The sequence below is a fragment of the Arvicola amphibius genome, chromosome 12, assembly GCF_903992535.2.
Source record: "Arvicola amphibius chromosome 12, mArvAmp1.2, whole genome shotgun sequence".
Classification (NCBI taxonomy): domain Eukaryota; kingdom Metazoa; phylum Chordata; class Mammalia; order Rodentia; family Cricetidae; genus Arvicola; species Arvicola amphibius.
The window spans coordinates 39,194,239-39,213,113 of NC_052058.2; the positions used below are offsets into that span (position 1 = coordinate 39,194,239).

Below are 18,875 nucleotides of genomic sequence, written 5' to 3' on the forward strand. Positions count from 1 at the left end.
TTGCCCATGTGTTACAGGAGTGGCACTTGTTCATCCCAGCCACCCAGAACCAAAATAACCACAGAGAAACTGTATTCATTAAATCACTGCTTGGCCCATTAGCTCTAACTTCTTTGTGGCTAACTCTTACATCTTAATTTATCCCATTTCTAGTAATATATGTATTGCTACATGGCAGTGTCTTACCAGCAAAGTTTCAACATGTCTGACTCTGGCAGCAGCTCCATAGCATTCCTCCAACTCTGCCTTCTTCCTCCCAGCATTCAGTCCAGTTTTCCCTGCCTACCTAAGTTCTGCTCTATCAACAGGCCAAGGCAGTTTCTTTATTCATTAATGGTAATCACAGCACACAGAGGGGACTCCCACATCACCCATGTTGTTGTAGAGTAGTATCCCTTTTGATAGCTGTGTGGTCAACCGTGTTCATCCATTCACTCGTTGATGTGATTCAGTTCACCACAGCAGTCAGCAGCCTTGCACATGGGCCACTGTTCTAACCTCTTGTCTTTCCAAAAACCTTATACTGATTTAGGCATAAATTAAAAACAACAACAATAACCACAACAACGAAAGTGGTCAACATCTTGTCAGTTCCTCATCATATATCTTCTGACCTCTTTATTCTTTGGAAAATTCACCAATTTCTACACCCAGAAGTGTTTTTCTTCTCTTCTCCCTCAGTACTTTGTCCAAGGCTCACTCCATTCTATGCTCAACAATTGGAAACATTTTTTTGTTTAGTCACTCCTTGATATCTTATTTTCCTAACTATACTGTGGTTTTATATATACAAAGATTAGTTTTGTCCTGTTTATTGCTATGGTCCTAACACCTGGAATACTCTCTCACACATAAGCATGCTTACCTTTAAAATCAAACAAAAAGAGGTCATTTTAAGCAAAGCTTCATGTCATCTCCAACAAAATTAATTTCATGTTTATCTCTCCTCTGAGAGTAAAATGACCATCCTCTATGAAAGTAATAGTGTGCTATTATACCTACTTTCTACTGTAACAGAGGGGCTCTGTTCAAGTTTAGTACAATGATAGACATGATCGATGAGACAAATCTTTAAAGACTCTGACACAGTATGGTCATGTATTTTCTTCATTTTTCTTTCCATAATTTGTTTTTTTCTTTCGTGCATTTATAATAAACCTACAAATCTGAGAATGATACATAATACATACCAAATAAATAACTTTCAAATATATATTTGTTTTTATATAAATGTGTATACTGTAAATGGAGTGCTCTAAGTATCTATATGATAAACTCAATAAAATCATATTATTGCTTAAATTTCTCATGCATGGCATATGTGAAGACAGATAGATACATTCGTTTAAATAGATACATGCTATATTCCTAACCTATTAATATAATCTTCAAGAAGGGTGTGCATTATTTAAGCATATGTGCAATTATATATAGACATACATTTAATGCATCAGATTTTGAAAGCTGTGGAATGCGTGTTGCACCATAAAAATGAATAGTTTAAAAATAGAAGGATCTTCTTTTGCTGAAGGAAAGAACTCAAAGCACACAAACACCACGACAAGCTTAGAACCTTCTTTTGTGGTCTGAGAAATCACAGGAAATTAATTAGAAACTGTAATTTTTTTAATGTACAGCCAAGGTCTGGGCTATCTTAGTCTTCCTCAGAGTGTCAAATGTTTATCCTTTAGAACACAGCTTCAGACCCACCAAAGCAGAATGTTTGGAGACTGGGAGGTGGGTCCACACCTCAGGATGTTTTAACAAGCTTGGCAAATGATTGTGCAGAAAGCAATAATTCAAAACTCTTTGATCTGAGACCATAGGATGGGCACATAGGCTGTTGCTGAAGACTGAAAGGCCTGATGGGAGATCAGCTGTGAGTGGGAAGTGAGATTCTGCGTGGGGCAGCACAGAAGGCTGCAGACTGGGGCATGCCTCTTTGCATGGAGTCGTGGATTCACAAGGTGTGGATGGTTGGAGAAATACTATTTCAGAGAAGACCTTATGCTCCCTTTCAAGGTGAAGAAGGCAAGACTTTCAGCTATGTGTGTCTCCGTTTCTCACTTCCCTCTCGGTCACCTCCTGTTCTTTGACCTTCCTACTAACACATTTTGCGTTGGAAATATGTTCTGAATCACGGCCGTGCTCAGCACTGCCTGCTGATACTTCTCTTCTCAGTATCTATGGCAGATTCAGATTTATGTTTTAGGTCAGCTCATGGAGTGGCAGCCACCACCCAGCTTCTAATGGAAAGATAATAATAAGCTGTTTTGCAAGAAAGTGTTCTAGAGATCAATTAGACAGCATCCTTGATTTGAGGTTAAGACAACAGCCTCCAGAAACAGTTAAGAAGATAGAAAATCACAAAGTAACTCAGCAGGTGGCGCAACCTGGTACCCAAATGTCTCCCTTTGATCTTACAGAAATCCATCGTCCCACCTCTTTAAAGACGTTTTCTGTATATCTCTGTAAGTATGTGTAAGTAAGTTAATGGATAAATAAACAAACATTAAATGATGAATTAATAAATGATAAATAAGTCTACACAGAGACTAATGAAAATCGAAAATTCATTTCAGCATCAGCTAGACACCGTATGGTTGCTAAAAACCCAGCATCGTCGATAAAGCTGCACTGTGTAAAAGGTTTCGTTGCATGCAACTTCACTGTTATTTTTAATTTCCTAACATAAAGCAGAACGTATATGACATACAAGCTCATTAATTTCTTCTCATATAAGATCCTATCTAGCTTACTGAAATGTTAATAGAAACAAATTAAGCTGTCCATGCATTAAAACTGATATTGTTAAATAATAAGACACTTGGTTGTTTGTGACTTACTATAAATAGAACTAGAAAATTCCAGAAATTTGGAATCCTTTAGTTTATAAACAAATAAAGAAATTTGCATGTGGTAATATTTCTCATGGGATTTCCTAGAAAGCACGATGAGTCTGAGTCCTTGGATATTATCTAAGTGAACAATGTAGAGAAACTTCCAAATTTATATGCAGATAAACTAAATTAACTGAGATTATCGAAGTATTAAAATGGAAGGGCCTAAAATATAACAAGAAATGTACAAAGACGATGGTAAAAAATTGCTGTTGAAGAAGAGAGTGCACAGTGATGTTTCCTTTTTTGTTATTATCCATCTGGCTTCCTAGCCAGCTGATATGTCTCCTCCATCATTTCAGATACGTCACCAGTTCTACCTGGGCTTCAGAGCATCTCTCAGAAAATCATACTAGATACTAGCTTCATGTACTTAGTCAAATTTTAATTCCATATTAAATTCAGTGTTATTTTTAGCAAAAAGTAATGTATTTCATATAAAATATATACAAAGGAATTCATGTATCTATAAATAACACAAAATTATATATGATTTTTTTTACTGAAATACTATTATCGACTTGGTTTTAAACACTGTATTATGTGAAAAAATTACTTCAGAGGTGGTATAGTCTTCAATCACCTGAGTGTCCCATAATTGTTTTTTTTGTTTGTTTGTTTGTTTTTTTTTTTTTTTTTGGTTTTTCGAGACAGGGTTTCTCTGCAGCTTTAGAGCCTGTTGGAGCTAGCTCTTGTAGACCAGGCTGGTCTCGAACTCACAGAGATCCGCCTGCCTCTGTCTCCGGAGTGCTGGGATTAAAGGCGTGCGCCACCACCGCCCAGCTCCCATAATTGTTTTAATTAATTCTCAATACTTGAATTTCGGGCTGTTTCTTGGGTATCACTTTTGTGATTAAGGATCTTTATAAATGACTAACACACCTGAAGCTACTTTTTCTCATAAGAAATATTTGTAAAAAATGGAAATACTGAATATTGTAACTCTCCATATCTTCCTATCAGGATAAACCTATATACATCCATTCAACAGGCTAGCTGAAACACGGTATTTATGCTAATACTTGTATTTCTAAATCAATGTTTTTGCTTAATCTTGATTATTAACCTGATAGAATCAGTTTGACCAATGACCACAGAAATAAATCCTCGAACATACCTTTGAAGGGTTGTCCAGATTCATTTAACTTAGGTAGGAAGAATCAGCCTAAATGTGGGTGGTATCCTAGACTAAATAAAAAGGAGACAGCTAGCTATGGATACAATGTGACCAGTCAAGTCACCTTCTGAGTCTTCTGTCCTTCTCTGCCAAGATGGATTCTATCTTCTGGAACTGTAAGTCTAGAAAATCTCCTCTCATCTTTAGATGCCTGCATCAAGTATTTTGTCACACAACGACAACTAGAAGTAGTCATTTATGTATATATTTTAAAACTAAAAAAAGCATGGGTCCTGACAATAGAAAATGGTTTATCTGTATCTTAGTCACTTAAGAGAACAACTGCAGCCACTTTTCTGCTTATACATACATATTAGAATAAATCACATGACTCTTAACACCCAAATGCAGTAATTAAATCTGATGGTCCATGATGGCCCTTGACTGAGCCTGGAACCTCTTGAGAGGTGGGCTTCCAGGGCAAACCAGTGAGAGTTAGTTTGATTATGCTAATTTGAGATGAGATACTCACCTACAGAGAATAGCACCATCCCATGGGCTGCTGGGTCCAGAGCTTAAGAAAAAGGAGAAAGGTATCTGAGCACATTCATTGCTGTCTCTCTGTTTCCTGATTGTGGGTATGATTTGAGGAATTGCTTCAAGCCCCTGATACCATCCCTTCCCGTGTTTAACCACACCTTGAGCTGGCATGATATTTATATAAAGGTTCGAGGAGGTGAGTACAGCTGCTCATAAAGCATTGGCTAAAGAGCAGTCCTCTATTTAGGAAAGTTTTTCTCTTCACCAATCACACAGCTACTGGTAGGACACTTGGCTCCATCCACTGTACTTGAGGCATAATGGAGAAAGCCAGGAACACAATCTCGGCATTAATTAGTGTCAAATACCAATTAAAGCCAGAGCAAGTCGTTTTTTTTTTTTAAAAAAAAGCTGACTGTAGAAGCTTCCTAAAATATAAATATATGAAAACAAACATTCTCAATGAAATCACCAAAATACTATGAGACAGAGCCCCAATTAGACATCTCTTGAAACCAAATGAAATTTCCATTACCAGGAACAGGTTACAGCTAGTTAAGTTGTTGGACAAAGGAGTCCCATGGAAACCCACAAACAACCCAGGATGTTGCCAAGCATATAGGTTAGCTCTCTGCAAACAGACAGCAAGATTCCATTGCCTAAGACAATACCCACACAACTCAGCATAGAGAGGTCAAGCTAATGCCTACATAAAGCCATCACCCCTATGTTCTAGCATCTTTGTTACAGGAAGTAATCTACATGCTATCAAAGCAGAAAAGTAAACACTAATCCAGCCATAGACACTTAGCTCTACAACGGCCTCCTGCCTATGATATATTGGGCAATTGTGGCACAAAGTTTGTGAGAGTAACCAAACCATATCTCAAGGCCCACTCTATATGATGCAACCCATATTTAACTGAAGGTTCATTCCACAAGATGCCACCCATATCTGAAGCTGCGTAAGTAACCACGAACCCAGGGACCTAGGGCAAAATCAAATACTAATGTTCTACTAAAGCAAATAATGTAGCAATAAAATGACTCATAATAATATGCGCCTATAGTCATAAATAAGTGCTTTGCTCAACCATCATTGGAGCAGGTTCCTCTTGCTGCAGATGGGAACAAATTCAAAGACCCATAGCTACACATTATGCAAAGCATAAAGAGACCTTGGAACACTCAGCCCTAAACAGGAAGTCTCCATCAAATCCCTCCTCTCAGAGCTCAGACAACTCTACAGAAAAAGGAAGCAGAAAGGGTGTAAGATCCAGAGAGGTGGAGGACACCCAGAAAACAAGACCTCTAAATCAACAGGATCAACACACATATGAACTCACTGAGACCGAGACTGAAGCAGCATGCACAGAACCTCCTGGTGTCTGTACCAAATGGGGTCGTAGAGCTAAAAGAAGTGGACACATGCCCTATCCCTCACCCAGAAGCAATCTTCATTTGATAACGTGAAAATGAAATTTTTAGTTTTCTTCAAGAGATTATCTCTGGGAAAACAAGTTACATGGCCAACAGAAAATGAACTTAGTGGCATCTTTGGAGGTTCATTGTCTCATAATGTACCGTGGCTTTTTTGTAAAATATATTTTATATTTTATTTTATTTGTATTTTTTCTCTTTTTGACCTCCAAGTCCTTTGCGTATACACAATAGCTTCCAGTTTAGTGTTTTTATGTGATTCCTGGGTGTGCAAGTGAATGGGTCTCTGCAGCAATACCTGTCTCTTGTGCCTTTTCTTGCGCTCTTTTCCTTCTGTTTACTTGCTTTGTCCTGTCCCAATGTCTTAGTTTTGTCTTATCATGTTATACTTTATTTTATTTTTATTGTTTAGGGGACTTTGTTTTCTAGTGAGATACAGAAAGGGGGTAGATTCAGATGAATGGGGAGGTAGTGAGGAACTGGGAGAAGTAGAGAAGAGAATCTGTAGTCAGGTATCAGGATATATTATATGAGAAGAAAAAATGTATTTTCAATAAAAGGGAGAAAGGATGAAATTTTTTTTTTTTAAAAAAAAACCTTTTTATTAGGACTTTTGTTGCTTTGGTTGGGACATTTTTTCACAGCAGAGAAGTCAAGACACTGATCTAGCTGGCAGATTTCTTTTTTCTATTTTAATAAGAATGAAAGGCATGAAATTCATCTGCATTCACATGCTATAAACATCAGGGTTCTATCAACTTGCCACCTGACTATATCAGCTCTTTGGCTAGATGTCACTGTGTAGGTTGCAAGTAATTCATAGCTCAACCATGTCTCAATTGTGCATATTCTGCATTTCTCAACATTAATAACAGCATAAAGCCATAGTCTGCAGAATAAAGTGTAGTTTTATAGATGTTTTGATACAATGTACATTGCCTGGAAGAAAAACATCATTTCCAAAAAGTAAAAAGGACTTCTCATCACATTCAAACTCTATCCAAGTATCTTGAGATAACCCCACGGAATGAAGGAAAAATGAAGCTCGAGTATCTTGAAATAACCCTATGGAATGAAGGGAAATATACTCCTTTGATAAAAAGGAAACAGCAAATGTTCAGGGTATTTTTGAACTTCAGAGGTAATGTACACAAAGATGAGTTCTTTTTATAATAGACTCAGTAAAATATCTCAAAGATTTTCAGTTTTAATTCTGTTTATTAGTTACCATACCATAGTTAAGGGCCTACAACAATAAGCATTTGTCAGGGACCTGGAAACACTTGCCTAGATTTGGAACAGAATTTCTTACAATGTGATAACGTGTTATCTCGCACTGTTCTGGTGAGGTTGGCAGGGATTACTCAAGGCCTCACTACTGAGGCTGTTTGTGAGTCTCAGAATATTGTCTTGCAAGTTCACTGACTATGGGTGGCTCTTTGAATTTCAGGGAAATTCAAACTAAAGAAACTTGCTTGCTTGCCTAAGAATGAAAGAAGACAGAAGAAGAAGGAAGAGGCAAAGGAGGAAAAGAGGGTATGACGGATAGATGGAAGGAAGGAGAGAGGGAGGAAGGGAGAGGGACCGGGAGGGAAAAAAATAGTCTTTTATAGACAATTTTGTTTCCTTCGTGTATAATTATGTAGTTAAGATCTAGCAAAGGATAAAGGGGAAGGAATTTATAAGGATGTGGGTTATTGTTAGTATGCAGAGATTACTTGAAGCCTCTTTAGAAATCTCTTTTAGCTTGAGACTCAGGACAAAGGCTTTCTGTTTATTCCAGCCTATAGAACAACACACCGTATCTCCGAATACATAAAACCCAGTTGATCTAATGATGTTTAAGAGTATCAGAGCTACACCAAGATACTACATGAAATTTGTTCAATTCCCACCAACCACAAGAGTCCCACTGCTCAGTTAAGGTCTTAGAACAGTTATACCGGCTTTCAAAATAACAAGTCTCCTTTTGTTGCATAGCCCTCAGAGTAGATTGAGTTTCCATTGCATTTATCAGTTGGAGAGAATGAACACAAGACTTTTGACAGGAATCGTGTAAACACCACATAAACTCAGCATCATGGATTTGAAGTGATACAAGTAGAAATGGGATTAGGGGAAATAAATAGGGCTGGGGAACTGGTTGGCTGGGTAAAGTGCTTGCTGCTCACAGGTGAAGACCTGAGTTCATATTCCACCTCTGCTGTGAAAGCCAGGTAGGCACAATAACCACCTGTAAATCCCAGCACTCAAACAGGGGGAAGGGGGGAGGGGGCGAGTCCCTGAGGCAAGCTGGCAAGGTAGGCTAGCAAGAATGAGGAAAATCCAGGTTCATCTGGAGATTCTGCCTCAATCAATAAATCAGACAGCAACAGTGGGGGGCTCCTTGTTAGAATAAACCTTAAACAAATTCCTTCAGACTTTAGCCCTTTCTCCCTCACTGCCATTGTCAAACTCTATCACCCACTATCAGCTACAAACTAATAGCAGGGGCAAGGCAGTTTCTAAAGATAAAATGGCCTCGTCTGGACAAACGTCTCCAAATAATGAACATAGATAGCTCTCTGAAACTGGATTAACTTTCCATTCTCCAAACCCCTACATAAACACTAAGTATCCCCTTCCATTTTTGGAAGACTCCCCTCTCCTTCTAAGTCTGCTAGTCACTGTTTTAGATAAACAGTCCCTTCTGCTGAGACTAGACAGGTTTTTTTATGCTTCTTGTCTCTGTATGCTGCCTCAAAAATCTAACACAAATGAGATTGCTGTGAGCCTCCACAAGGACACCCTTACTTGTGCATGCACTCAAGATACGTGTGAGCACACATGTAGAAATGCATGCATATTATATGCGCATACACACAAAAAAGTATTAAGAGATGCAAGCAGCCCTCCTTTGCCAAATAATACACGGGCAACTATGAGCCAGTGGCATGAGAAAGCATAGTGAGATTGATGGGACCATTTGTGTTACTGAATCTTCTGCCACACTGCCTCTCCTTTCTCCAGCTATGATGACAGTCTCAAGAAAATAGTCCTTTGGTTATTTTTCTCTGAATAAAAAAATAAATAAGTAACTGAGCTTGCCTTGCAGATGGCTTAACACCAGGAGTCAGAAAACATTTTCTTCAAAGGACTAAAGTAAATATTTTGAGCTGTGGGGACCACATGCAATCTGTCACATATTCTTGGTTGTGTTTTGTTTTATTTATAATCCTTTAACTAGAAAAACCATTCCTAAACCCACAGGCCATTGGAAACTGGGCCATGGGCCAGTGTGGGCCTGTAATTGTAGTTTTCTAATTCATGCTAAAAGAACAGGCTGGACCCACTGTGAGCACCTGACTTCTTTAGAGCTTCATTCCAGCTTAGCTCTTCAGAACAGTGAGTTTTATAAATGACCAAATGGCAAATTCCATGGTGCATTGTGCTTTCCCCTGGACAGAGAGTGACTTGACGTTACCTGGTTCTTAAGACTGTGAAAGAGTTGGAAGAATTCACTTGAGAGATTGAAGGAGGACCGTGGAGTTGTAAAATGTGAGCATACAAGCTTCCTATGGCAGTCTTCACATGATGCACTGTTCCGTGAATTCCCGTCAGCATTCCCCATCATTTCAGGGATCCGTCAAGTTCACACAAATGGCCATACAGTGCCTGTGGAGAGGATAATCGTTTATTTCACTCTCTGGCTTCCTGGCCTATCCCTATGTTGCCTGCCAAGGGGCCTCTGATGTCAGCAAATACTGAGCTCTATGTCAGATTCCCCAAGCTGCTATTCAACTTATACCCAGACCATGGTATCTCAAAGCAAAAAAGTAAATAATTTTTTCCTTGTTCTGGAGGTCCAAAATTCACAGGGAGTTTCATTTGGTTGAAATCAGCAGGTTGCCTGAGGCTACTCCTCCTTTCTGGATCTCAAGAGAGAAATGTTTCCTGCGACTTCCATCTCCAGGTACTGGTGCCTTTCCTTAACTGCCTCACTCGGTCTCTGTCTCTATAGTCACCTCGACTTCTCTTCAGTCCATGTTCAATCTCCCTCTGCTTCCTGCTTTATTCAGGAGATGTCTGATGTTACATATAGTAATAAATAAAATCATCATTTGTTTTTTGTTAATTGATCATGGTCTTTCTTCTTTGGAGAAATCTCTATTCATTAGTTTTTGAACTCTTTGATGAGTTTTAGGAATCTTCTCTACAGTCAGGATATAATATTATATAACATGCAAATATTCTTCCTTTTTGCTTGAGGATCTTTTGAAAAATATTTACATGTTACATATATTTTTAAAAAGTGGTCAGGGAGTAAGTCGGTAAAGAGATTAATATCACTACTCAGTAGGCAAAAGCAATCCAAGATATATCCAATGACCTCACACCCATCATGACGGCTACCACGAAGAAAAGCAGCAAATAGCAAGAGTGGATAAGGACACTCAGACATGCTCGTTGTTGGAAGAGATGTAAACTGGTATGTCCATTGCATAAAACAATATGGCATTTTCTCAAAATATTGAGTAGAGAGTTATAATACTGATATCTAGTTTTATTTTGAATTTATAACCAAAAGTTTTCAAAGCAAAGTTTCAAAATCAAAAAATGATGTTCATAAGCACATCTACAGTAGTCGCATGGAAGCTCTCATGTGTGCCTATCAACAGATAAACAGATGAAAAGCTGAAAGTGGTGGTGGTGTTGGGAGTGTGTGTGTGTGTGTGTGTGTGTGTGTGTGTGTGTGTGTGTGTGTGTGTGTGCATATGCATGTTTGAGTATGTGCACATATGTCCTTCTGCCTGTGTGTGTGTTCCTGTGCCTGTGTATACGCATGTGTTTCTGTGTGTGTTTGTGTATACTTACACACTTGTGTACACACAATGGAATATTATTCATATTTAAAGAGAAGAGAAATTCTGATTAAAGCTTCCATGGTGGATTTTGTGGACACTGTATTAATTGAACTATACTAGTCACCATGTGAGAAATATGTGCGGTTTACTTATATACGGAAAAAAATATATGGACAGAAAGCATAATGGTGGCTTTACAGGATAGAGTTGGAGACTGTAAATTGTTGATCACTCGATATACACTTCAGTTTGTAAGTAGAACACATAGTTCTGAAAGACGTGGGCTTAGCATATGACAGTAAAACAAACTTCATACTGCCAAACTACACCCTAAAAATGACGGATAATAAATTCTATACCTTGTAAATTTTTTCCACAATTTTCACCAAGGAGTCAGAAGTTAGAAGAGATTTGCCTCTGTTACCCAGTTTGCTAACTCTGAGCCTGTACTTGCAATACTAGCCCTGATACCTAGACTTGCTAATTTCTTTACTGTAAACACTCCTACCATGGTTGCTATAAACCTGCCTGTGAGAGGTCATCATACATGGAATTCATAAGAAATATGCATGGTCACAGTATTTATATCATTCTGATAAAGTAAATAATGTAAGAATTCAAATGCTAATAAAGTGAAATCAGAACCTTAAGCAGAGATAAATTTAATATTTTTACTCTTATAGCTCACTTGCTTATTCATAAGTAAATATGACTCAATTTTAATAATAACTCAACAACCAATTAACAAAATATATAAAAAGTTATAGGCTCTCCCTAAAAGTGTGACTAATTCTAGCATAGAACAAGATGCCACCTTCTGCCTCTCCAGCATTCTGCAAACATCCAGATTTCCAAGATTTGAGAAAATGAGAACAGGGACATCTACCCAATGATGCTCAGGGGTGACCCAAATTTGGAGGTGTTGATCTCTTTCTGGAAAGAGGAGAGGGGAAGTTTATCCTGCCTCCTATGGCCTAGTCACATATTTATCTGCTTCAGAAGAATTGTGAACAAGCCTCACTTGTCAGACCCTCTGGAAAGTCCCTCTTTCCTCCTTGGGGAACTAAATCTACCTCCAGTGACATCACATGAAGAAGCTTTATGCTTTAAAACACCATTGGTTAGTCAATACCAAGTGGTCAATCCAAGATTATAAACATACAACTAACATTTTATAGACTGAGCAGATGTATTTATGTATACATCTATTTAAATATATATATTCATATGAACATATATGAAAATAATCAAAGGCAAAAAGACTATGAAACATACACATATATACACTCACAAAGTCCAGGTGCCTTGTCCACTTCCACTCAAAGTCTCTACACAGATACCCATGCCTTTTCCCACACCCAGGAAGAATAAAAACATGAAGAGAACAATAATCATCCAGAGCACTCTGAGATTCCCCTGCAGGGAAATTTAAAAGGGATTTGCTCACTTAACTGATAATCTGCATATATGCCTATCTTGCTTAGGACTCTGCTTGGCTTCTGAACTCAATAAATAATAAATAAAATCTCCCATTTTAACAAATAGAGGGCACTAATTATGTATGTGTTACAGAGATTGTTATGCGAAAATGAACAAAAAATGGATCAAAGTGAAAGGAATGGGACTGAGGAGATAGTTCAATGAATAAAACCCTTGCCTTATAAGCAAGAGGACTGGAATTCAGATCTTGAGCACTCACAGGCAAGATAGGAAAGGCTGACAGCCCAACTGTAAATCTAGGTACTTAGAAAGGGGATGGGATTGGCTAATTAGGCTTCTTAAATCAAGAACTCCACGCTCAACAGGAAACCCTAAGTCAGTAAAGAAAATGGAGGGTTCTGGAGAGAGACTCCATTCATCAACTTCTGGTATTAGCATGTACACATACACACAACCTGCCTCTTTCTGTCTCTCTATCTCTCCATCTCTCTCTCTCTCTCTCTCTCTCTCTCTCTCTCTCTCTCTCTCTCACACACACACACACACACACACACACACACACACACACAAAACTAATTGGTCAAAAGCAACCTAGTAAAATGAGGCAAATTTGATTATTATAAAAATTACTGAATTGTTCTTGTTCATACTCCTATTATTTCCAATGATGTTTAAAAAAATAAGATACCTCAGGTGCCCAGGGATAACTTTTAAGACTATTGCTATTTTCGTTTAGAGAATATACAGAACTGTGTTTGCTACTGTTCCACTAACCACTTTTTCTTTTTCTGAAGAACAAAAAAGCTCCCTGTAAGCTGTGTGTTTTGCTGGAGAAAGGATCTCTATACTGTGTCATCCTCAAGGATCCCCGAGCTCAGATCAATGCCCATCAAAGCATGCAATCAAGTTGGGGGAGATAAGCTCCCAATGTCACCTCCTGTGCATGAAACATTTGTTTTCAGCCAAGGCCACCTGTAAGGGTGCTCTGGTGTCTATTCGATGTTAGGAGCTTCCTGCCATTTTGCCTGGTATTATTTGACAGTGCCTACTTCTGTTGAAGCAGAGAGTGTGTCCCATGATCTGTGCCCCTAGGAGCTTTCAAGTACCTTAGCTTTGGGTAAGAGTGCCATTGAATGGATTTCTGCCCCCTTAGAAGAGATGCCAATGCTCTGTTTTCCTGCCTCTCTTCTGTTCTCACATCAACAGTACATTTAAACATCTCCCAATTTACCTTCCAGAGAGTTCAAATTGCATGGAAAAGCATTGAAGGGAATTGGTATGCAGGGTCTCAGTCTGGGCTAAGCAAAATGTCGACTGCCTGGTGTCTGGAGTCCATGCTTATACGGCACCCACGATTTTCTCCAACTACCACCAGCACTGATATCCAGCCTGGAGTAGCACTGGTATAGCTCAAGCCCCTGTCCTTGGGGGTTCCAAACCTAGGCCTCTGGACATCCTAGAGACTCTGTGACATAGTATCTGAAAATCCCCTATCCTATTCCTTTACTATTGTGGGGGTATATAAAAGAGCATCTTTTTCTATTACCCAGGTTGCTCGAGAACTCATTCTGTAGTCCAAACTTGCCTTGCCAAACTTGAGATCCTCCTTTCTTGGCCTCCTCAGATCTGAGATCATAGGATCGGACGACCATGTCTGGAATGAGACTTCTTTTCTGCTTCAGTTAACTGTGATGGTTTTCTTGTAACCAGGGAAACTGATCCACATTCTTAAGCCACACTATCACAGACACTCTTGTTCCTAAGATTGAAAGATTAAGCTTATCATTGAATCAAGAGTGAAAGAGACAAAAATTGAAGCTTTTTTATTCTCATGGACTTGTCATAATTATATGTTTGAATATAGCTTGCTGTCTAAACTATAAATTGCCATTTCCATGGTATATTATCTGAATATTATAAACAAGTGTCAAAATTTGTCATATATATATACATATATATATATATATTTAGCAGTGAAGAATAGTGAAACAAAATGTTCTTTGAATTGCATTTTTAGAATAAGATATGGTAATTACTTGTTTGATTATATATAATTTAGCTGATATAGATTAAAACCAATTTTTAGAACTCAGAATGTAGGTATATGGGTATTGCTATTTTTTTCAAAAATCTGACTTTTTTAACTTTTAACAAATTTCTTTCTATAGAGGACTGAACAAAGTTGAAAGCTGGAAAATGGGTAAGAGTGTCATGAGACACTACCAGATACTACATGGGTGTGAGCACACAGCAGCTATGGATACCCACACAAGATTAAAACCTTCAGCTTTCCATCATGAATAGAGGAGGTGGCCATAATGCCTTGCCTTGTCCCAAGGAACTAATAGCTTACTATTTGCTGAAGAAGAGGTTATCATTTTCTCTAATAGTGTAGACACTGGGGGACTAGGCATGAGGAAGGTATTCAGAGGAAAAGGAAGGAAAATATATAGAGGGTAAATGGGAATAAATATAACCACAGTACATTGTTCATATGTATAAAAGCTGACAAAAAGAAAAAAAATACATTTCTTTTCTTATCAATGTAGCATAGTTTCATGCGTTTTAATAAATAATGCTATACCCAAAACAATGTAAAGCATCTGAAAAGCTGTTATCAAAAGAAAAGTATGCACTCAGTTTGTTTGGATTTTACTAACAGTCTGAGCCAGGATAAACTCAGCTATGGTGAGAAATGGTGAGACTTATGGTTAACTCAGGCTGGAAGTTGGGTGATAATCATCTGAACATGGAGAGAAGGGAGCTGTGATGTCCAGTAGAGATTGAATTGTGTCTCCTCAAAGGCCAATTCAAACCTAATTCCTGGCACTTGAAATGTGACCAGACAAGGAATCTTTTCAGGAGTTAAGAATGAGGCTGTACTAGACGGGGAATGCAATGACACCCTTTCATCCACGCCCTTCATAGGAGAAGAGGGGGCACTTGGAGAGGAGGAGCATGTAATATGCAGTTAGAAATAATTAGATGCAGTTGCAAGTCAAAGACCCACCACAAATGAGGAAGAAGTAAAGCTCCACTCTTTTAAGAAAAGACAAAGCCAAGATAATACATTGAATTGAATCTAGCTGTCTACAGAACTATGCCAGGGATATTTCTGACTTTAGTCAACATAGACTAAAATGAAAACACACCCCAAGCACCAATACAATGGTAATGTTCTCTACATTGGTGAAACTTTAGGGCTATATATTAAACAAAGCTCAGCAAATGTACAACAGAGATGCTTCCAGCTCTTCACATATAAATTTTATTTCTCAAAAATACAAAAATACTGTAAACAAATATCAAAATTTGATTATATATACATATATATGGGATATATAAATATATATATTTGGGATGAATTTTTAGAACTGATGTATGAAGATAGATAAAATAGCCTTTGAATTTCATTTTTAAAATTAAGTCATATGATAGATGATTTGAAGATGATAGATACGACTTTTAGCCGATACAGCAGGGTATTAATTTTAGAGCCCAGAAAGTGAATAGGTGACTGTTGTAAAGTCTTCTCAATTTTTCTACTTTAAAATATTCATGTAAATCATTTGACAAAAAAAGGCATACTGTATTACAGTACGGGCTCTTCCTTTCTTTCTTTTTGGAATGTAGAATAACCATAGTGATGAAGGCTGGTGTATACTTGGTAGTTTTCCACAGAATATGTTTAGTGTCCTGGTTAGACATGCTCCATGCACTAAAAGACAAAAATAAGACATAATACTTGTGTTAATGTGGAAAGGGGTTACCCAGGGCTTCTGTGAAAACAAAACAGGGATGAAAATTCTGCTCTGATGTCAGCAGAGTCTTAGGCTACTTCCAGGTCAGAAAAGCTTTGGTCAATACTCTAGCATGGCACTGAATTCTAGAAAGCTGCTTTTATGGTTCTCAAGCAATTCTGTTACAACTAGGCACAAAGTTAGAAAGTAATCTTTGGTATTTTGCCTAAGTATTGATTTAGATAGCTGTCAAGATCTGCCCTTTTTATTTTATGGCAAAAGTTATTTTTAAACTGATCTCAATTGTTTTATTTTTAATACTATCTAATTTACAATAATTTAATACTTTCATACAATATATTGTGGTCATACTCATCCCTATTTACCTTTCTCATTCCAGAATAAATTAAGAATGGCATGCTTATGATGCCTTCTGTGAGAAAAAAAAATAATGGCTTTATAAAATTTCAGTTTTGATAAGAAGAGATAGTATACAAGACACTAGGAAACCACACAATGAAGCTGTAACTGTCATGACCTTAGTCACTGGGTAATATCATAGCAAAATAGATTTCAAAATCTATAAAAATGAGAAACAAGCTGACAGAAACAGTAGAAAATTTTAAAATTTGAGTTTTAAAAAGTATGAATGCAGCAATCTTATCACAAGTTTATATGTATCCATTTAAATTCTGTTTCCATATTTTCTTTGTATAATTTTCTTTTTATTGTCTAAACCATATGGTATGTATTAATGCACTATTGTATGTGCACCAAACTTGAAAATGTTCTCTCATCTTTATTAAAATGCAGAGCGAGCCTTGTTCTTACATACAGTGCATATTATTTGGCAAGTATTCTTGAATGCATATAACATCATAAACTTGTCAATTAATATATCTCTCAACCTTTATCAGAAGAGTCATTTCATTGCAGTACATGGCAATTAATCAAAAGAATCATAACTTATCTGCCTGTAGGACATGGCACAGCCATCAGAGTGAGGAGTGTGGAATTAGCTCCGTCACAGGCACATTTGCAAGTGTTACACAATTGTATATTTTGCCACCACAAAAGAAAAGGAGGAGAAGGAGAACAAAACACACACTAGAGAGAGAAGAGCCAGAAGAAGAACGAGAATGAGAACAGAACAAAAACAAGAGCAAGAAGAAGGAGGAGCAGGAGGAGGAGAACAACAAGAAGAAAAAGAACTAGGAGAAGAACAAGAACAAGAAAAAGAAGAAAGAAGAGGAATGAAAAGCCTGATCAAAATCTCGACTTCCTCTTCCTGTAAGCGGCCAGAGGTGACCCGTGAAAATGGTTCGCTACTCTCTTGACCCAGAAAACCCTACAAAATCATGCAAATCGAGAGGATCAAATCTTCAGGTTCACTTTAAGAACACCCGTGAAACGGCCCAGGCCATCAAGGGTATGCATATACGAAAAGCCACCAAGTATCTGAAAGATGTCACTTTGAAGAAGCAGTGTGTGCCATTCCGACGGTACAATGGTGGAGTCGGTAGGTGCGCCCAGGCCAAACAGTGGGGCTGGACACAGGGTCGGTGGCCAAAAAAGAGTGCGGAATTTTTGCTGCACATGCTTAAAAATGCAGAGAGCAATGCTGAACTGAAGGATTTAGATGTAGACTCTCTGGTCATTGAGCACATCCAGGTGAACAAGGCACCTAAGATGCGCCGACGAATTTACAGAGCTCACGGCCGGATTAACCCATACATGAGCTCCCCATGCCACATCGAGATGATCCTCACTGAAAAGGAACAGATTGTTCCAAAGCCAGAAGAAGAGGTTGCACAGAAGAAAAAGATATCCCAGAAGAAACTGAAGAAACAAAAACTTATGGCACGGGAATAAATTCAACATGAAATAAATGCAGATAAAAGTAAAAAAAAAAAAAAAAAAAAAAAAAAAGCCTGATCAAAATCTCCCTACTGAGCTCCTGTAGCAACCACAGACAGACAAAAACTCTTTTAAATGTCCCTGCCTCTGCAGTCTTCTCAGTTTGACTGTCACTTTTAGCAGCATTTTTGGGAGAGCTAATGGTTCTTCTCGCTACCTGATCAGGTTTAGCAGCTCTTCCCTGATTGATTCTATTTTCCATTTTATCTGCATATTCAGGTAATCAGGGTCCAAGGGATACCCATCCAGTGTTCTGGTGGAAACTCCACCCCAGCGCCTGGGACCCATATACCAAGAGTCTGGAATGATTGGGTGGAAGCCCCACTTCTCTCCCCAGACCCTGGCCCCTCAGAAAGTCAGCCAAACAGCACTCCCTCCCCTCAGAAAGCCCACCAAGAGTTAGTTCCTCCCTAGGGCTGTTCAAGACCATGCCTATTGGCTACTTAAGACCCTGCAGATAGATCTGCTATGTGTGTCCTTGTGTTCTGGCCCCTGCCTTTTTTAGGGTCACCCAGGAGTGCTCTGATTTGCATTGCCCTTTTTATTAATCTGGATTATTAATTCGGACTGATTTGGCTTATTGCATCAGCGGTGGAGGAGTACAGCAACAGGGGATCTGTACTTAACACCTAGTACAATATGACGTTCTGGCAGTTGCAGAAAGAGAGCAGCTGCAGGAAGTACGGGAGGAAGAAGGAAAGACTTGAGGTTGTGCCTCAGCCTATTATTCATCGTCACTGAAGTAAGGCTGCCTTCAGTGAAGTCTGCCTTTAAGACAGGCAGGGTTACAGACAAAGGTCTGATCTCCAAAATATATAAAGAACTCATGAAACGAGACTTTAAAACGCTAATTAACCCAATTAAAAATGGGGTACTAATATGAACTGAGAATTCTCAACTGAAGAAGTTCAAATAGCCAAAAGACACTTAAGGTCAT

At 38.3% G+C, this 18,875-nt stretch overlaps 1 protein-coding gene across 1 annotated transcript; it reads left to right on the top strand.

The window, feature by feature from the left end:
• Positions 1 to 17,309: 17,309 nt before the first annotated feature.
• Positions 17,310 to 17,930, top strand: LOC119827819 (60S ribosomal protein L17-like). The gene has a single exon (XM_038349729.1). The coding sequence runs from the start codon at positions 17,339 to 17,341 to the stop codon at positions 17,891 to 17,893; it is 555 nt and encodes a 184-aa protein (XP_038205657.1). The 5' UTR covers positions 17,310 to 17,338; the 3' UTR covers positions 17,894 to 17,930.
• Positions 17,931 to 18,875: the final 945 nt, after the last annotated feature.